Consider the following 21,390-nt stretch of genomic DNA (forward strand, 5'->3'; position numbering starts at 1 on the left):
AAATGTTTTACGGTTTGCAAAGAAGTTGCACAATGCTGCCCCCCCCCAAACCCCCACCCCGTGTGTGCTTTTGCAATCCATAAAACTCTGGTGTCAGGTATGGAAGCGATTGTGTAGCATAAATGAAAAGGAAATTCAGAACCAGAAATGCTTTTTCATTTTCAAAATGAAGCTGCATTTTTTGACTCAAAATTAAAATGAAAAAGCAATCCACCAAAATGCTTCTTCCTTTTCTACTTCAACACAGCTTTTTCTGTCACTTAATTAAAATGATAAAGAAAATGGTATTTGACATTTCATTTTCAAAAAGTTCTCTGCTAAATGTGTAGCAAAATTCATTTAGAAATGTCTAATTTGAAAATTAAAATGGATTAACAGAAATGCTTTTTAATTTTCAAAATGAAGCTGCATCAAATGACTCAAAATTCAAATGAAAAAGCAATATTTCAAAATGCTTTTTCATTTTATACTTAAAACCGCTTATTGTGTGTCATAATTAAAATGAAAATGCAAAGAGGGGATTGCATTAGTATTTTCACATCCACCCTGCGAACATTGTCTCAATATTCATTTAGAAAAATCATTTCCAGAGGGAAGGCGGGGCGATGACGTCACTGCTTTCTCTGTGTGTCGGGCTGCTGAGAAACACAGACATGCTAGGAGCAGACTGTTAGCGGCAGAGAAGACGGCTTTGTGGTGGTTGTGAACTTCTGATGAGTTTACACAGCTTCTCAGGATCATGATCGCTGAAGGCGGAAATGCTGCTACGATCAGAGAAACCATCATATGAATTTGTGTTTCCAGTGGTGTCCAGAACCAAAATAAAGACTGATGTAATTCCCACAAATACAAATTTATTTGCAGCTTCCCCCTGATTTTGCTGTTTGATTACAGCTGGAGCCCCATCAACAGATAGCAGATTTCTCCATGCTAAATGTTTGTTGGTTGGACCAACACTCACTATCTAGTCACATGACTCTGACAAGTCATGTGACTTCCGCAACCTGCGCCTCCTTTACACTCATGTAAATGTAAAGGACGCAAATGTGCGTGGTCTGGTATTAAATGTTATGAAAATAGATACTTATTAAACGGGGCACCGTCCTGCATGTCGGCCACTGAGACGATAAAAAAGATATAAAATGACGTGAGAGGACGCCTCAGAGCTAAATATTGTAATAAATTCAAAATAAAGATCGGTGTTCATTACAGTCATCTACTTAGAAAACGCAACAACCTGTCGGATAAAAATAATGTCCAGTTGTACTTTCAGAACGTAAAACGTCTTTAAATCTCCAGAAATGAGATCATCAGGTAGTTGAATGCAAACAACAAAACTGCAGTGTGCAGAAATGCACAACTTGAAACTCTGTGAGACTGTTTGTCACAGATGTTGATATTTCAACAGCATATTACGTACGTTTGAAAGACGTTCAACAGTTACAAAATGCTAGCATAGTCTGTCGATGTTTCATTAAAAAATTCAAAATAAATATCTTTTTACTCACTTTCTGTTGTGCTGTTAACACAGTGGCCTCCTGGTAAACTTCAGCATGCAACAAGAAACTTAAAGAGGACATTTTCGTTAGTTCCACTCGGCATGCATTACTCCATAGTGCTGCTAAAGCTAACTGAAGGAAGAAGCTCACAGGCCTCCGTAGTTCTCTAACATTCAAGCAAAAGTAAAGTGGACTTAAAGTTTAACAGTGCAACATTATAAAAGAACAGAAGAACATCTGTAACCTGCATGACAAAGTAAATTAAACCAAATAAATAAATAAAAATACACACCAAAAACAACCATTATGAGGACAAAAACAACAACAGCAACAATAAATAAATAAATGTATGAATGAAAAACACATAATGTGTCACTGCAATACGGTGTTGGACAGTCTGATGGCTGTGGGGAGGAATGACCTGCGGTGGCTCCTGCACTGTGGGTTTAACAGTCTTGAGCTGAAGGAGCTGGTCAGCGCCTCTACAGTTTGGTGCAGGGGGTGGGCGGGGGTATCCATTGTTGAATCTCCTGCAGCGGACTGCTCCCGAGTCGCGCGCGAGCTCCCACCTGTGCTCTCAGGTTCAGACATTTCTCTGGAGTATTAACTGTTTCACTGTTACAAACGAGACTGGAGGCACTTTCAACTTTCCGGCAGCCATTAACCCTGTCACCCACGAAGAGCCCACAGCAGGTGGCTCCGCCTTTATTTATACAGACAGGTAACTGTGCGCAACACAAAATAGTTCCCCAAACAAGAACACAGAATGATATTCATCGTAGTTCAACGTCCATGATGGATGTTTTCTTAGCCAACATCCTCCTGTCCACCACCTCCTCGATGGACTCCAGTGTGCAGCCCAGGACAGAGCCTAACCAACTTGTTAAGCCTCTTCAAGTCTCCGCCCTCACTGCCCCCCGCCCAGCACCCAACCCCATAAAGGACCACTGAGGCCACCACAGTGTCATAGAAAGTCCCGAGCAGCTGTATGCACACACCAAATGAACTAAAAATGATTGGAGTGGGACTTTGGCCGAGTCAGAATTCTTCCCCTACCCCTCTGGCTCCTGCCTACTGCTGGAATTGTAGGGGCATTTGAAGCTGCATTGGTGTCTGAACTTCTTTTTTAAAGAGGGAGCTGTAGTGACTTAGTCATCCGCGTCGCATGGTGACGCAGTATTAAAGTTTGTAAAACAGTGCAAACTTCAATATTTTGTCATGTGGGCGCAACCTAGTGGCAGTTTTGTGTTCATTTCGTCCAATGGCGTATAATTTTGGACATGAAGCATTTGATTGAGTACAAAGAACAATACGGAGGGAATATTAGAATGTTTGCAGCAATCAGAAAACAGCGTAAACACCCATAACTCCTGTCTTGGTCCATACAAGATACAACAGCTTTTGACTTATCAAACCTTTTGACTTAATTGTTCAAAGATGCAGGAGTCAGAAGTTGTCATTCTGACAACACTGACACTTTCACTGACATGAAAACTTGCTTTTGAAAACAAATGATCCACTTTGAGATACTGACTTGCTTTTGTGCAAACGACTTTCCATTTTGTGAAAGTGACTCATTTTTGCAAGTTATCTACTGTGTTTTGCAGTTTGCACTCATTGTTTTGAGAAACACCTCAGCGGTGGTAGAAAGTGAGAAAAACTGTAAATGTAAATAATGACTTCCTGTTTTTGTACAAGTTATGAGACTGATGTTGGTATGAAATTTATTCCAGATGTTCTTACAAGGCCACCTTATGTTTCATTCCAGGGATTGTTTGGAGTCCATTGGTCAATCAAACCTGCAGTTTCCTGAACCTGTCTGGATGGATGCACTGCAGGAGCTGCAGGACTGTATGAATATAAAAACTGAAGCTTCAATGGACAATGACTCCTACCAGAATAACCTGGAGGAAGAAGAGGCTCCATTCTATTTTACAAAATATGCAAGTCCCTCCAGGAGCTTCAAAGACTTGAATATTAAATTGAAATTATTTACATCTGAATATTTAAAAATTCTTAATAACATAATATGAACCTTAAACAGTTTCATCCAACAGCTGAAAAAAACAGAATCCTTTCTAAAGATGAAAGTAAATTCAAATTTTCTTCATCCAGAAATGAGTCTACAAGAAATTACATTTTGTCAAGTGATAACATTTAAAAAAACAAAGAAAACGACAAATTGAGATGGAAAAAACAAACAAATGTTGAAATGGTTAAAATACATTTGTTTTATAAAAATATGCAGAACGAAAATCAAAAGGAAGAAAATAAAATAGGTAAAAAATCCTCTCTGGTTTGATTCTTTAATCAGCTTCATAAATAATAAGATAAAAAGCGAAAAATCACAAAACTGGAGAAAAGTTGTTTTTTATTCGATTTCCGTTCTGGCAGGCAATGTGAAGGCTTAACAGGACAAAGTAGGGTTTGTGTCTGACAAACACACCATCTGCTCTGGGATGCAAGGAGTTTGTTTTTGCTGCCATGAGACAAAAAAACTACAATGTTTCAGCCACTTCTGATTATTTAAACATTTCATACCTGATATGGAGATGTACTGCACTAGTTCAACTGAGATTGTTGCTGTAAATTATTCAATTGTTGTTTTTGTGCAAACATTAAATGAACAGAAGATCAAAAACAGACCCAACAGCCATTTTGATGGGAAGAATTAACGAATTGTCTCTTGAATTGACAAACTGGTCTTTTTTCTCTCCAGTTTTCAGGAAGCTGATGCAAGGATGTCATCCAGACGTTTCCCCTGAAAGAAAAAACGATCACAAGTGTTCTTAAATTTTCAAAAAAGAAGATTCTTTTGTTTTTATATAATTGGATTAATCTAATTCAATCTTGGTCACATGAACAGTTACACCGTCTTTACGGTGGTTATTCTGCAAATTTACCTGAAAAATAGAGATGATATGATTGTTCCAGGCTGATACCTATAATGGATATTTCCCCTCCAACTGCGGTCAATAGCTGATATTTGCTGATCCCGATATTTAAGTATACGGAACAACACATTTAGATTCCTTTGTGTTTTTTTTATTAGAAATGCACATGTAACCGGCAGGTATGCCTGTGACAGGTGCATGCCTGATTGATCGGGGATGTAGTTCAGCTGTGTCTGCCCCTTTATAAGGAACAGGGAGTGAGTTGACAGACAGTGGCTGCCTGCATGGTATGTATGGCTGAAGCTCCTCTTGTTGGAGAATGTAGATCACCTTTTACTCATTTTTTCTGCTCTTTTAACTAGATGCTGTAAGTGGCTGGCCGTGTTGCAGATGTCATGAGCCACTGCGTGTTCTTTACCAACACTTTTTATACATTTTAATGTGTTTTAGATTTCCTTTTATCAGTTCATAGGTCTGAGTCAGGTGCCGGTGCGTGTGGTTTTGCTGAGGGGGGCCCCTTGTGGCAGCGTCTTCCACACTCGTTCCCTCACTCTATTTGTTTATTTCCCTGTTAGTGTGTAGTGGAAGTTTCTTTTGCACGTTTATAGTGTGTGTGTGTGTGGATTTTTTTGTTCAGCATGGAGTGGAGTGAGGTGTGCTGCCGCGTACTGGCTTAGTCCACGGCCTCTCTCTTCCCTCCCCTCCTGCACTGGCGGTCAGCTCATCCTTCCTGTTTACATTCCTGCCTCTCCCTTTTATTTTATCTGTGTACTGTTAATTGGAGTCAAACTGCAATTTTAAATTGTTCATTAAAGTAAATTTTTATAAGCTTTTATTGCCTCAGCCATTTTTGTTTTGGTGGCTCCACTCTGCACTGACTGTACCTTGGTCACATTTCGAAATGTAAAATGTATTAAAGGGTGGGTAAAGAACACGCAGTGGCTCATGACATCTGCAACACGTCCAGCCACTTACAGCATCTAGTTAAAAGAGCAGAAAAAATGAGTAAAAGGTGATCTACATTCTCCAAAAAGAGGAGCTTCAGCCATACATACCAGGCAGGCAGCCACTGTCAACTCACTCCCTGTTCCTTATAAAGGGGCAGACCCAGCTGAACTACATCCCCCGATCAATCAGGCATGCACCTGTCACAGGCAGACCTGCCGGTTACATTCAACTTTTCCTTTGCTATTCAATCACATTGTACTTGACCTTTTAAAGCATACAGCAATGGATCTCAAAGGAACAAGTATCACTATAAAACTTAGAAAATATACCTGAAAATAGTCTGACCATTTATTGACGATTGGGCATAACTGTAAACCATGAGCTCCCCATTGCCAAGGATCTATTAGGAACATGTATGCCTATCAAAAATAAAAATATGTGAAGCATGTTTTGGCATGGTGGGAGGAAAGGTCTCCGGAAAAATCCCATGCATGCACGGGGAGAACATGCAGACTCCACCCATTTCAAAAATAAAGTGTTTCTGAAAACAAGAACAGTAGACTTTGTAATATCGGACCGATAAACTGAAAATATGCAAATATTCCGCTGATATATTGCCCATCACTACCTGCAAAGATTTAAAACCTTTTTTTTTAAACATTTTTTTCCAGGTGCTCTACAACTTTCCAAGCTTTTCTTAAAATCAGCCCATTATTTTCATTAAGAACTAGGATCTAGAAATTGTTTTTAAAATGAGTCCAAATCCTTTCTCTCCATACTTTAGATAACAAAAAAAACTTGAAAGGAGTCTAAACTCAAATTATGTGACCTAAGAAATGTTTCTACGAAAAAATAAATGCATTTTATTTAAATTTTCAAGAGCTGAATTAAATTTATTAAGTAATAAAAGGTTTTTGTTCAATTTAACCCTTGTGCTACAAAGGTGGATAAAGGTGGAGAAGATTCCATGTAATCCATGGACACCAGTGAAGATCACAAATCATTGAAGAAAAAAGGTTCAGAGCACTGTCTAGTGGGTCTAGATGACCCAACTCCAAATGTTAAAGTGCCTAGGAGAGCACAAGGGTTAAAGGATGTTATTTTAAAATTCAATAAATGCTAGACTAGCATTCATTATCATTATTTCAAAAAACAAAATGTAGATTGATGTTCTAAGAATAAGTGATAGTTGTAGATTTTGGGGGATTTATTCTGATGGGCCCACTTGCACTAAGAAATGAATGGGACTTGTCGGGGATATCCAAAGGAAGTTTTGAAATTATTATAGGATGGCCTCAGCACTTACGGTATGACGACCATTTTGTGGCAAAGTGTAAAATTTGGCGATTTTTCAGATTTTCCCACAAAATGGGAAAAGAGAAACACATGCTGCATGGTTAAGTCTACAACCACAACTGAAGTTTCATTGAACTTTGACCCAGAAAAGAGGCAGCCCTGTTGAATTTACCAAAAAAATGGTGTTAACCTTGTAAATATTTAAACTCTTCCCAGGGATTATCACCTCCTAACTCCTCAAGCCTCATTTGGAAGCTACTCGGAAAGAACCCATTTTAAACAGCGTTAGCATGGTGAAATCCCAATGCTAATGCATTCCCCTGTTGCTTGTATAGTTTTTTTACAGGAATAGGAAAATTGAACACATGAATCCCTGGCTTAAGCTTAATGAAACAATATGACATATGATATTAACATATTAGAAATGTGGGCGTGGTTAGCAAAAACCTTAAATGCCAAGGAAATCCAAAAAAATTTACTTTTTTAGATTTAATTTGTCTCTGTAATCAAAATGACTTACATACTTAAAAACTGAAAAATACTAATCATTTTCTTATTACTAGCAAGTACTTATTATTGTATAACGTTCAGTTTTAAGTGTGTGTAACTTCTTGTTTCTAGATTTTGATATGAGACTTCTTGTTAAGAAAAAATGACTATGGACAGAGAATTTAAATAATTTTAGGGATTTTCTTCTTAAGGTTGGTGTTCTTTTTGCTATTTTTAGGCTACCTCTTTTTGGAGTTCGTTGAATCCAAATGAAAAAAATGGTGAGATTGTTTTTATTTTATGGATGTCTTGTACAGTGAAATGGATTTACCTTCTTGTCTTCGGCTGTGAAATTTTTGAGCTGGTAGACGGTCACTTTGCCCTCACTGTCCCCCACCAGGACACAGTCTGTCCCTCTGGCAAACAGGAGGGCTGTCAGCGTCACACCGGCTGCAGCGTGGTGGACAACGACCGGGGACAGGCTGCAGCGCAGTGTAGGTGTGAATACATTTGAGCTTTCCACAGCGGCGACTATTCTGTGTTGGACTCACTCACATGTTGGAACTCAGCTCCCAGACCTCCACCTGCTGTCTGTAAATGGCTGCAAACACTGTAGAGCGCTCCGGGGACCAGCGGACGGCGCACACTTGGCTGTGCACGGACTTGAAGCTCAGCAGCGGGCTCAGGCAGGTGTGCCTCCACAGCTGGATGGTGCAGTCTGAGGAGCAGCTCAGGAACAAATCAGGGCTGAATGGAGACCATTGGATGTCGTTCACAGCGAGCTACGAGGGGGCAAAAATCATTGTTAGCAAATATTCACATTGCTGAGTTCTTTATCTGTCATGCAAATAAGAGCTTTATGTCCTTATTTGGAAACAGTCTGAAGAAGAGGAACTGCTGCACCTAAAGTCAGAACGATCTAAACTGCTGCAAAGTTAACCACCACGTTTCTGCTTTGATCTACTCACTAAGTGTTTTTGATACGAGTCCAGGAACTGCTGGTTGTTGTTCAGTGAACACTTGTGGATGAGGCCGTCCCAAGAACCAACCAAATAGATGTCTGACTCCTGCAGAAGACACCATCTGTCAAAGCAGGAAGACCCCAAATGCAGTTCCATTAGTGTGGCCGGCTCACTTTTGGATGGAAGTCCAGGCAGTGTCCGGGAGACACCTCAGACAGAATGGTTTCTCCCACCATCTTGGACACGCCATTTCCCCTCTTGTCATCGTGAATCCTCCGTATCTTCATCAGATCTTAGAAAACATGTTGTTGATACAGAAAATGCTGTTCTGTTTATGTCACAGCAGAGATGTTACAGCAGGTTACACTGGTTTTATTTTTCCAAACTGCTACTGACTGTAGAGCACAGCCACATCCACCTGCTGTACAACTTTAAGTGTTATCAAATGTAAAACCCAACAGAGAGAAATTTTGTCTAAATTGACTGAAACTGTTGATGGTATCTAAGAACTGGACTGAGTGACCCCCTACGTTCCAAACAGGAAGTCCCCTTGCTCCCAAGAAGCCAAAATTGCATTCTTCTCTGACATCTTTTTTTTAACATGTTCTTGATCATTCTAATTTTTTAACATGTTTTCATGTTTTTCTGTAGTGCAAGTTATACTAGTTATAAAATGACCATTCAAATGCATCAATTGAAGTATGTGGTCTCATGTCGACTGTTTGAAGAGTTTGATTGACAGATTCTTCCAAGACCAATTTCAGTGGTAGGGGTGTGGACTTCCAAAAAGCTCACCCCTGATTGGTGAGAGTGGTTGCCATAGAAATGTTGACTTAGACACACTTGGACCAATCAGCTTACTGATGTCATCTGGCTCCACCATGGTGGCGTCTGTATAAAACGCCACCATGGAACAAATGGTGACTGATTTGGTTAGAACCAGAGGCAAGTCATTTTCTATGAGTGACATCAGACTCACTCACAACCTTCTAGTCTCAGGGCAAACTGCAAGGCCACTGAGTTAATTTTCCACCTAGATTTAAAGACCCACTCCAAAGAAAGAATGTGTTTTGGATGTTTTAACACGTTCTTGAGGCACTTTTTCTGACGAGGGAGGAGGAAATCAAGCTCAAAATTGCATTTCTGTGTATTTTTTTCTTTATATTATCATCAATCAGGAGCAGAGGAAAAAATGATTGTATTTGTGACGTAGAAAATACGCTGTGCGGGTCACAAGCTCCCGGCTCCAAGCTCTCAGCAATGGGAGGTGTTGAGGTGGGGCTGGTCAGGCCTACTCCGTGCCAACAGTCCCACCCACAATACAGAAGTGAATTTCTAATCAACTCCTGCCACTCTGCTGAAACTTTTTTTGAACACAACGAAGGTTTTTTAGATTAATCAGATATAATCAGAGTTAGAAGAAGACTGGGAACACTTTTACAATAGATCAATAGATGATCAGAGTGGGACTAGAAGGTCCAAACCGCTTTACAGTCAAACACGTACACACAAACATTCACACACTGGTGCAAACCTATAACCACCAGGAGCAATGTGGGGTTCAGTGCCTTGCCAAAGGACACCTGTACACATGGGTGGGTAACTGAGCGTGCGATCCTAATAAGAGGTTGACTGCTTTGCCTCAACACCACAGACTGTCCTGTTTTCCTTTTGTGGCCAATCACGTTACAGAAATATAACAATTAACTTATCGGTAACCAAATGTTCCCTTGACTGAAGATTTGAAATGTCTTCATGTTTCAGGGCTCTCTCACCATGTCTTTCACTAAAGAAACATGTAAACACTGTTTATTTGCTGCTATCTGTGTTCTGTTGTGTATAAAATGTTGGCATGTCGATCTGAAACTCCGTTTGTAACTACAGGGTGGTTCATGCAGACAACAGTACCGATGCATTCCAGGTGGTTGTTGCAGCGCTGCCACATGGAAATCCTGCCATCTGCTGACATGGAGACCAGAACCTCTTCTGCCTCCAGCCCAGAGAATTTACTCTCTTGTTTGTTCCACGCCACCTGCCAGACTGGACGCAGGTGCCTGTTTGGACACTTGCTGAGAAACAACATCAGTGCAACATGAAGTCTCTTATTTTTCTCTATTAGATCTTTACTTCCTGAATTCTGCAGCACAGTACTCTCACTCACCTGCTGGTAGCAACACATGCCCCCCTGTCCTGAATCTGAACATTGTAGATGGCCACAGAGCCATCATACATTCCCACAGCCAGATGGCCGTGGTCGCTGGAGGAGAAGTCCATGGACGCTACTCTACTCGGACAGGAGAAGATGCGCTGCGGCCACTGCAAAGGAGACGTGGTGTTGTTACACAATAGCCGCCTTTGTTTTTTTTTTTACTGGAGAAGAACAAGAACGTAAAAGCAGACCAAAGGGTTGTTTAGGGACCAGCAGCAGATGAAACTCGCTCTGGAGCTCGATGGATCACAGTCACTATAGCTGACAGCCAGGATGTTCTGCAGGAGGATTCTGGGGTTAGTTCTGTGTATTTTCTAAATGCTCAATGTGTGATTCAAAATCCTGATCTGACGCATCTGAACACAAGGATCCATCATGTCACTGAATAAAAGAAATCGTTCTTCTCTAGAAGAGAGGATTAGATGAAGCAGCCTCAGTTTTGGTGGTTTCTCACCAAGTTCTTCTTGTTCCACGTCATGCTGGTTATCATGCGTCCTGTGGTGAGCTCTGAGTCAAACGTCCAGAGAGGCTTTATGGTTGGAGATGAGGACTCTTCCTCATGTACCTGCTTCACTGCACTGTCGAGGTCTGAAACAATCAGCAATGAGCTTTAAGCTGTAAAAGAACACCTGAAACTCTCACTTTTAATTTGATAGATAGCAACAAAGCTATTTCTATCATGTTTATGTAGGAAATAAACCACATTCTTCTATTTGTTGTTAAAAAAATAAGAATCTAAATAAAAAAAAGCATCTCAAATTATGTTCACCATCTTAAAATTGCAGACATTTCTTTTGTTGTACTGTGATTATGACAGGATGTGTGAGGAAGTTACAGTTTGGTCTTAAAGAGTCAATTCAAAGTGAAAATACCTTCTGGATGCAGAGATGATTGGAGTTCACCTTCCAGGGCTGGCAGTTGTCTAAAAGCAGCCAGCTCAGGCCAGTGAAGGATTGTTGCAATTGTTTTCTCCATTACGAGCAAAATCTTTTGAAAGGACTCTGAAAGCAGGACTTCATTTGGATCTACTGTAGTGTTTTTAATGTCCCGCTGAGTTTCCATGTCTGACAGAGAGCTGATGGAACTGCCTGTAGAAGGAACAAGTGAACATGTTACATGTGAAAAAAACACATCTACATGTGGTGAAATTTGACATCAAAAATAGAGAAAAGACATTTTTACTCAGATTTTTAACAAAGATCTATTATAACATCTGTAATTCTTAGAGGGATGAAATGACAGTTTGTCTGCAGTTTTTACAAAAGACCAGTGTATGGCAGCAGAGACTAAAGGTATTCTATCCTCCTGATCACCAGCAATGCAAATGTATCCTATAGAGCAGGGGTGTCAAACATACGGCCCGCCAGGTGGTTTAGTCTGGCCCACACATGAAGAGTAAAAATCCCAAGGATGAAAAAAGAAAGCAAGTTTCTAGTCCATTCCTGTGGCGAGTTATGGTTTTTTAAAGAAATAACCGAAATGCGCAATTCTGCCACTAGGGGGAACAAAGGAAAAACTTAACAGTTGAAACAACATAACTCTGCATGTGCCAAAAAAACAAAACCTAACAGCTCTGTGTCTGGGTAGGCAGTAGTTTGCTTCCCTGTGAGCCTCACCACTGAAGGATGATCAGTAGTGACACAATAATGACCAAAATGTTGTCAAAAAGAAAGAAAAATGTTGAAGTGAAGTCCTGAGCTTTCCAAGAAAATGGAAAGCGTTTTATTTGTTCACGGAGCTGAATGCAAACCTGCATGCTTGGTATGTCTTTAAGGAATATAACATTCAGCAACACTGAGACTCTCCACAAAGAAAAGTTTCACCATTTGTAGTTAAGAAAAAAAAGATTTAGCAACTATTAGCTGGACCGATAAATAAGCATCTGGATTTACTGCAGCTGTGACGTCAGTGATGGAGCAGTGACAGCTAGCTACCTTATTGCAGACAAGTTGGTGCAAACATCCAAATCATTTTCTGATGGTGAACTTATTGAAAAATGCTGAAGGCTGCAGAAGTCTTGTTCCCAAAAAGCAGTCGACCTTAAACATGAGTCTGTCAAGAATTACGATCAGATCCAACATCTCTGAGGAAACATAGGCAGCCATATGAAGGAATCCAGTCATTTATTGTATTTTCAGTCACTATTGATGAAAGCACCAACATCACAGATATGTACAGCTGTGCATATTTATTAAAGGTGTTAAAGAGACTGTCACAGTGGAGTTTCTTGAATTGATGGACACAACAACAGCTGATGACATAGTCAGCTCTCTAGTTACTGTGCTGGACAATGTTAAAGTGAACTGGTCACAGGAAGTAATTTTGGTCACTGATGGCGCTCCATCAAAGGTCAGGAAGAAGGCAGGTGTTGCCACAAAATTCAGGCAGAAACCGGGAAAAGATTGTTATAATAATGAATGATAATAATAATGGACATTTCATTGTGTTTTGCACACTTAAATGACAGTAAATGTGTTTCTGCACAGGATTTAAATCCTGATATTGATGGTCTTGTGAAGTTTCAGGAGAGAAAGGAGGTGAACTCCAAACTCTTATGTTCACAAATGTTTGCAAGTTTAATTTAATGTAATTTTGTCATCGTTTGGACGTTTACATTTTAGGAAGATGTTTCATTTTTTTCTGTAGCCCCTCTTGAAATTATTATCAGGATTGCTTCAGTGTCAGATTTAAAATATTCAGGCTGTATAAAATTGAATAAACCAATATTTTTTAAAGTGAAATTAATTTTATGTAAGATCAATTGGCCTCTGTGAATGAATGTGTAATAAGAAATGATTAGGCTACCGTGTTGGTTGAGGCATGTTTTCCAATTGGGTAAAAAAACAAGAATAAAGCTGTTGTTTTGCCTTAACGCTACTGGTCCGGCCCACTTGAGATCAGACGGGTTGAATGTGGCCCCCGAACCAAAATGAGTTTGACACCCCTGCTATAGAGGAACATTTCTAAACTTGAAAACCTCAAAACTGTTACCAAGCCACTGCATATTACTGCATAAACTTTTTTGTTGTCTACAGAGGACATGCACGGCTTTTCGATGATACCCAATATGGGGAGGGGGTTTTGGGAATTGTAGTTTTTGTTGGATTTAAATTAATGTTGACTGGAATTTTTTCCATTGCTACGCTGATGACACTCAACTGTATGTAGCCCTGTCTCCTGATGACACTGGACCCCTGGATAGCCTTTTAAATTGTATTTTAGACATTAAAATGTGGATGGGAGAGAACTTTTTGCAGCTCAATCAGGACAAGCCTGAAGTCTTGGTTATCGGTTCTGAAGCTGAGAGAGATAGGGTCCAATTTTATCTGTCAAGCCACTCTATGACTACAAATGACACAGTAAAGAACCTCGGTGTGATTTTAGATACAGATCTTAGCTTTGACCAACATGTGAATCAACTAACTAAATCTGCATTTTACCATCTAAGGAATGTCGCCCGAGTGAGACCCTTTCTCTCTAGAGCCAGTGCTGAAATCTTAATCCATGCTTTTATTACATCAAGGATAGATTATTGTAATGCCCTCCTTTATGGTGTAAAGAAAACCACTATCAACCGCGTGCAGCTAGTCCAGAACTCTGCTGCACGCCTTTTAACAAGAACTAGGAAGAGGGAGCACATAACACCAATCTTAAAATCTTTGCACTGGCTCCCCGTCAGCTTCAGGGTTGATTTTAAAATTCTTTTAATAGTTTTTAAGAGTGTCCATGGTCTTAGTCCTTCTTTTATATCAGACTTGCTTTTAACGTATGAACCTCCTAGAGTCCTTAGGTCCTCAGGTGCAGGCCTGCTGAAGGTCCCCAGGGTCAGGACAAAAAACCACGGCAAGGCCTCGTTTAGATACTATGGGCCTCGTCTGTGGAATAGCCTACCTGAGGATGTGAGGGCTTCATCAACTGTTGAGGTTTTCAAAAAGAAACTAAAGACACACCTTTTTAAATTAGCTTTTAATTAGATTTGATGTCTTTTTATGTTTTATCATGTTTTACTACATAATTTTAACATTTTACTTGTTTAATCTATATATGTATATATATATATATATATATATATATATATATATATATATATATATATATATATATATATATATATATTTATATATATATTTTTTGACTTTTATATTTTATGATATTTTATCATATATATATATTTATTCTTCAATCTTTTTATGTTTTATGATGTTTTATCACATCATTTTATTTGCTTAATTTAGAATTTTTATTCTTGTATTTTATGACATTTTATCATATACATATCTGTTTAATCTAGAATTTTACTTGTATACTTTTTATGATATTTTAACACATATTTATTTTATTAGACTGTTTACGACTGTTTTCTCACCCTTGGCTGGGGTGTTTGGGTTTTATACTGACACCCCTGCCAATAGGAGGACAGGGCAGACGGCGCCTTCTGGTTTCTCTGGTTTATCTTTATTTATTTATTTATTTATTTATTTTCCACTGGTGTTTGTCTTTGTGTATTTTATTGTGTGGGGCTAATTTAATGTATCTTATTGTATTTTATTACATTTGATTTTGTTTTTATGTACAGCACCTTGAGCTGTCTTTGCTGTCATGAAAGGTGCTATATAAATAAAATTAATTTGAATTTAAATTAAACAGCCTGATAGCTGAAGGGACAAATGAGTTCTTAAAGCGTTCTGTCCTGCAGCGCAGTGAAAGGAGCCTATTACTCCGTGTGCTCCTCTGACCAGACATCGTCTTGTGCAAGGGATGTCTGGGATTGTCTAGAATGCTTTGAGTCAAGGCCCTCATCCTCTTCTGCAGCACAGATCCCACAGAGTCCACCCTCCTCCCGATCACAGATGCACACCTCTTTATCAGTTTGTCCAATCGATTGCAGTCCCTTGTGGTCATGCTACCACTCCAGCATACAACCCCATAGAAGACAGCACTCGCCACAACCGACTGGTAAAAAAGGAGCAACATGTCGGTACACACATCAAAGGACCTCAGCTTTCTCAGGAAGAACAGCCTACTCTGGCCTTTCTTATACAAAGCATGAGCCTGCTCCGGCCAGTCCAGTTTGTGGTCAAGGTGCACACCCAAGTACTTATAGGAGTCAACCACCTCCATTCCCCCACCATCGATGATCACCGGTTGGTGGGAGGACTTCCTACTAAAGTCAAGGATCATCTCCTTCTTTCCTCAAGGTGGGGTTCAGTATCTTGCCTAATGAGAATCAAACCTGCAATCAGGACTCAGAGGTCGACTGCCCTACCTGTGGTGCAGAGGTTTGTTTTATGGAATCAATCATCCATCTTTACATTACATAATTTTGCGGCTACAATAGGAAATTTAAAAGACTGACTGTTAATGAGAAGATTTTAACAAATGTTTGCAGTTTATGAGCAGAAAATGGCTTTTTTGGGTATAAATGCATTTGTTGCAGGTTTCTAATACACAAAGAGGTTCTTGAAGGAGGCGAAGACACAAATGACCTACCTGTGGTGCTTGAGCTGCTCCTTTCAGTGATCTTCCTCCCACTCATCCTAGATGGGTGATGATGATCATCAGGATCGATTCCAGAGTTTTCCTCTTGGCCACAGTAAGAGTCGTAGACATCCCACGTTGTTGCAGAAGTGCCTGCATGAGCAAGTGAAACAAATGTCCTTAAACAACATATTCAGGACTGTTTGTTTCATGTACACATGGATTTAAAAAGATCAAAAATATTAAGGATTAAGTGCATTCATACTCTTTTCAAGCCCAGTGTTCTCGTTGGTCTGCATCAGTTTGTTTTTGGGCTCTCCAACAATAGTCTGTGTGGATTGATCTACAGCATTGTGCACTTTGCTCTTACAAAGTTCAACATAATGCTTGGTCCTCATCCTGTTAAAGAAATAATCAAAGTAATTTTACACAAACTAAGTTGCATGAAACAGACTTTTGATTTGGAGCTGCTCCATGAACTCACCTGACGTCTTCTGCACCGTCAGCGTCCTCGTGGAGTACGGTGCTGGAGATGTCCAGCAGAGTAACCGTTTCTGACTCCATAAGAACCATGTCAGCCACTTTAATCTCTTCTGACACTTGTTTTTTTACCACTTCTTTCTTTGGTGGGATCACTTCAGGAAAGAGAGGAAACAACCATCAAAGCTCCATAAAGCATCCATTCATGATTTTGGACCAAAAAATAAGCTATTTTACCTTTGAGAAGCATCAAATATACTGTGTTTTTTATTAGTTGGTATGAGTCAGGGGTCTGCAACATGTGGCTCTCTGGCTTTGAAGAAGAATCCAAGCAATTGAATAAATAATTTTTGTTTTGAATAATTTTTTTTAGTTAACTTTTTTCTATTCCGATTTTTAAATTGTTAGACAACTGGGCAAAATAATGATAAAAGGTTGAATCTATTGTCAAAGTGATTTGTCAATAAAATAATCCTACAGAACATGTTCTGATCTTCTGCTGCACAGCAGTGTCTAGTTGCTGTTCGGTTTTTATGTATAAAGTTGCTCTAAAAACCTTTTAGGAAGGAAGGTCATTCGAAGTGAAACACTCTGCCAAACCACCCGTGCGAATGAGTGAAAGCTGATTCACTGTAGCGACTCCTGCAGGGACATGCTGACACATTTTCTAAATGGTAAAGTGGGACTTTACGACTTAAGTCAGTCAGAAACTGGACCTTTTAGCGTTAAGCTACCAACACACCTGGCATGTGACTCGTGTTTAAGGACACCCTAACAGCACATTCTTGAACATGCGTTTAGCCCATGGTGTTCAAACACATGGGCACATGTCTTCTACCTGCAGTTGGAAGAGACTTGGCATAAAAAATGTCAAAGCGGTTCAAATCTGGTGAATTTTGCTCCGGACTTTTTCTTTCACAGCTCTATTCTGATACATGAAAGACTTGGTGTAATAGACACAAACCATAATTATTCATTTCTCCCCCATGATCAGTTTTCAAACGGTTGGCACTGTGAATTCAAAGGGAAATACATCACTACCAAATCTGAGAGTCTGATTGGTCAAAGTTCCACTGGTTTAACTTTCAACACGCATTCAATGGTCATGTGTTCTGTAAATGGTCCTTAAAACATACCTAGCTACGCGTGAACGCAAGAGTTTTGAACACGGAAGCCCAAAACCTTTTACATTAACTTTTAAGTGGAAGTGGTAGCATGAACATGCCTTGCCAAGGGCGATGTAAACATAGCTTCATAGGTAGCAGACCCCTGGTATAAGGCATACAAGAAAGTATTCTTCAAAACAGAAAAAAATAATAAATAAACAGATAAAAGGTTATAATAATCACATGGAGTAGAAAGGCTTAAGTGGATGTCCTCCGTAAGGAAACTGTCCTTACTCCCCTGCATCCATGAATCCTTTGAGGACAGAGAAAATGAGCTCCTGTAACACAAACAGACATTCTTCTTATTCTGGCACTGTCACTTATCCTTAAATCACTAGAACATTGGCTGGATGTGAGTCTCACCACCTGCTTAAAGAGGTGGAGGACTCCAAATCAAAGCTGGAGCTGGAGCTGGAGTGATCTGGAGTGAACAAGTCATCCAGAAACAATCCTGCTGTTTCACGAGAAATGTGGTTTGGCTTCACTGGGAGCAGGGGCAGCGGAGTCACATCATTGCCCTCAGCATCCAGCACCTGCAGAACGGTGAGTCAGCAAACATGATGTTGTTTATTTCAATCTCAACACAAAAGAAGCATCAAAACCTGTTTTTAGCATTTGTAGCAGTGAATTAGATCCTCAGACAGTTTTTAAAGACCCAATACAATGAAAATTGTGTTTTTGGTGTTTTTAACATGTTCTTGTGGTATTTTTTCTTATAATGAAGGACATACATTAAGAAAATTAAGTTTTAAAATGCATTTCTGATTACTGTCATTTCTGCACAATAAGGTGCAGATAAAAGTCCTAATTTTTCTAGAAAAACAAAACAAAAAACAAAACAAATGACTGCGCACCTCACAATCCAGACTGATATGGACTTCTACAGAGAAATAAACATCTATTATTTGATCATTATAATTGTTAGAATAACCATTCTAGCTCCGATATCTTTCTCTTAACATGTTTGTAATAATCCTAATATTTTTTCATTCTATATGTCAAATGATTCAAGTTACAAACTGCCAATAAGAAACCTCATTTAAAATATATGTTCATTTGATTGACAGATTCCCCTAAACCAGGGGTGTCCAAACTACGGCCCGCGGCTCTGTTTTTATTGGCCTGCAGCAAATTTTGAAAATATAATTAAATACGTGCCGCTTGAGCTCAACTGTGTTGCACTTCTAAGTTTCAACACTAGATGGAGTCGGTCACAGAAAGGTGCTTCTCCACTAAAAGAAAAAAATGCAAAGAAGAATATTTACGAGTCACCAGAAAAGGCAGCACCGAAGAAACGCAAGATAGCAAGTGGATGTTGAAGATTTCAAACACGGTGGGAAGAAAAATGATGATGGGGAAGAATGAAGGATGAATATTTCTTTAAGGCAGTGCTTCTCAAATAGTGGGACACGCCCGAAGCCATGCCAGAGGGGGGGGGGGGGGGGGGGGGGGCACGGTAGTGGCGGTTTTAGGCACAGGTAATACGGGCAATTGTCCGGTGCGCAAATTTAACGTGGGGGCGGCGGTGAAGCGGCTCAGTGCTTGGAAAAATATCTGGTCCGCTATTGGGTTCCTATTATCTGTTCATCAGAGTTTGTAACAGCCTGAAGCCTTTGAATCCCCATCCCTACAGCTGCTCCTGTCTGTGTCACACGCGGCTGCGTGAGTGAGAATGAAAGGGGAGGGGTGGTGTGGGCTCTGTCTGCCAGGTGAACCGGGAACGCGGAGGAGAGCTGCCTGTTGCCCAACACCAGGATCACCGCGTGCCTTTAGATTCCTCAGCTCATGCTAATAATGTCATTCTTTATGAACTATTGTAGACATTTTAATGACGTCTTTATTTTCCATCTAGACATAGACAGAGATAGAGTGAACCTAAAAGGTGAAGAAAATGCATTCTGAGCTAAGGAAAAAGTGTTTCCTTTATGTACCTGCCCTAAACCCACTGTCACTTGTAGGGATGTGGCTTTCCAACAAGTTTACTCCTAATTTTCAAGAGTGGTTGCCATAGCAATGTTGACTCAGACCGATTCAGACCAATAACTGATTACTAATGTCATTTGGTTCCAATATTGGTTCCAATATGAAAAAGTCTGTATTGTAGCAGCATTAAACGTGTAGCAGGGATGACCAGGTTTTTTTACGTGTTACTGACAAGGTTGGGAGTTAGCAGAGCCACAGTAACGTTTGATTTAGCATATAAGTCTTTCTTTTTAGGTGTTGCAAACAAAGTTGGGAGTTACAGCTATTGTGAATATGTTAACGCGGCTAACGCTTCTAACCTGTAGCGTGTTATTAACAAGTTCTAGAGTTACTGTGAACACAGTTAATAAAGTCTGAATATCTTATGGACTTATCTCTGACTCTTTAGTCTCACTTAATGGCTTATAGTTTTGTGCGCCTCATATAAATGATAAAATGGTAAATGGTGTATAGTTATACAGCATTTTTCTACTTTCTTTGAAGGCCCAAAGCGCTTTACAGTCACAGTCCAATTCACCCACACAATCATAAACTACGCTGCCAAACACTGGCGCCAACCTTCCACCAGGGGCAAGGTGGGGCTCGGTGTCTTGCCCAAAGACGCTTCGACACATGGGCGGATAAGGCGGAAATTGAACCTGCAATCTTCGAAGCCCCTACCACTGCATCACGCCCGTCCCTATATATAACGCTCATTTAGAATCTAGAAAATAAACCACTCATTGACGGTGTGCCTTAAAATCTAGAGTGGAAAATACTGTATTTCTTTATTCAAAATCATTGTGAATCAGGAGCAGACGTAAAAACCGTATTTGATCGTAGTAAGGTGATCGTAAAAAGTAAATCGTATTTGTGACAGGGAAAATACGCTGGGTGGGCCACAAGCTCCCGGTGCCACTCCATTCATATGCATCCACTTGTTGATGACCAGATCCCTGTACGTCCTGGTTTTCCTCGTCTGAACTGGAATCTGGTTTTAAACTGTACAACTGGATAGCTCCAATATTGCCTGTCACTTTTGTTGCACCAGTAATGTTAGATTGGGGGGGGGGGGGGGGGGGGGGGGGAGGGGCTGTAACCTAGTGGGAGCGAGTGTAATCAGATGGGTGACAGGAACTGGGACCGGATTACTCTGCACCCTGCCCACAAAAACTCAGGTGAATGTTTTATGAACCACTGCTGGTGTGCAGAAACTATGCCTTAAGAAACAACACATATATTTGATTTTGACTAAAAAAGTCGTAATTATAATAAAAAGATCGCTGGGAACGCATCAAAGGATGATCAGAGTGGTTCTTTAAGGGTTACAACAACGATATTTATGAATAAAAAAATATGTTTAAATACCACTGCATAATCATCGATGTAGTTTAGTTGAACGAATTAAAGAGACCTAAAACGCGTTTTAATTTAACGTGTGCAGACGGGCCCGGTCGCACCTGAGCGGCTCTCCGCGGTGTTTCCTCCGGGCCGTGGTGTCTCCCCGGCCGGCTGCTGCTGAGCACACTGCGGCGCCTCAAGTCCTGCCGGGCTCGAACTTCCCACCTTGAGCTCGTCCGGCCGTTCAGGAAAGCTGTCCCCGCGTCGGTCGACGCTCGAGACAACCTAACAGAAATCAATGGAGACCGGAGCAGCCACGGCGTTTGCTATACTTATCAGATTTTTCGAGTAGTAATACGTTTAAAAAAACAGCGTAAAGTCGTCGTTTTCTTTAGTCATGTTTGAGAAAAATAATAACTCACGAGTTCAGCCGCTGAGTTCTGTTGTTCATGTTGATGGCTGGATCTTCACTTTTTGTTTTTTGTAGTCTTAGAACTTTTATTTTGTTAGTTAAGATTGCTCCCGCTTCCACGTTGCCATGGCGACGCAATAACGTCTCCACCCTGCAAAGGAGGAAGTCCAATGAGTGACGTACCAGCCGGGTCGTTACATATATATATATATATATATATATATATATATATATATATATATATATATATATAT

At 40.1% G+C, this 21,390-nt stretch overlaps 1 protein-coding gene across 2 annotated transcripts; it reads right to left on the reverse strand.

The window, feature by feature from the left end:
* Window positions 1–3,791: 3,791 nt before the first annotated feature.
* On the reverse strand, window positions 3,792–21,293 carry LOC101160807 (WD repeat-containing protein 78). 2 transcript variants are annotated; one of them, XM_023955624.1, is made up of 17 exons: window positions 21,147–21,292; window positions 20,844–21,009; window positions 17,788–17,954; window positions 17,605–17,699; window positions 16,260–16,410; window positions 16,041–16,174; window positions 15,788–15,928; window positions 11,170–11,385; window positions 10,752–10,885; window positions 10,489–10,575; window positions 10,250–10,404; window positions 9,997–10,157; window positions 8,262–8,380; window positions 8,095–8,193; window positions 7,682–7,908; window positions 7,458–7,608; window positions 3,792–4,260 (listed from the first exon to the last, which is right to left on the reverse strand). In XM_023955624.1, the coding sequence occupies exons 1-17, from the start codon at window positions 21,173–21,175 to the stop codon at window positions 4,222–4,224; spliced, it is 2,271 nt and encodes a 756-aa protein (XP_023811392.1). In that variant the 5' UTR covers window positions 21,176–21,292; the 3' UTR covers window positions 3,792–4,221. The 2 variants fall into 2 exon arrangements, with proteins under 2 accessions (XP_023811392.1, XP_023811393.1); XM_023955625.1 differs by lacking the exon at window positions 3,792–4,260 and having other exon boundaries at window positions 7,502–7,608; window positions 7,678–7,908; window positions 21,147–21,293.
* Window positions 21,294–21,390: the final 97 nt, after the last annotated feature.

This window comes from Oryzias latipes, chromosome 6 (assembly GCF_002234675.1).
Source record: "Oryzias latipes chromosome 6, ASM223467v1".
Taxonomy (NCBI): domain Eukaryota; kingdom Metazoa; phylum Chordata; class Actinopteri; order Beloniformes; family Adrianichthyidae; genus Oryzias; species Oryzias latipes.

What these genes read in the sequence shown, in the direction of transcription:
- LOC101160807 (XM_023955624.1), bottom strand. Translation starts at nt 21,175, where the DNA reads ATGAACAACAGAACTCAGCGGCTGAACTC. An exon ending in ATCATCTCTGCATCCAGAAG is followed by an intron (nt 10,886 to 11,169) that starts GTATTTTCACTT and finishes TGATTGTTTCAG; the next exon opens with ACCTCGACAGTGCAGTGAAG. An exon ending in GGTCCCTAAACAACCCTTTG is followed by an intron (nt 10,405 to 10,488) that starts GTCTGCTTTTAC and finishes TCTCCTTTGCAG; the next exon opens with TGGCCGCAGCGCATCTTCTC.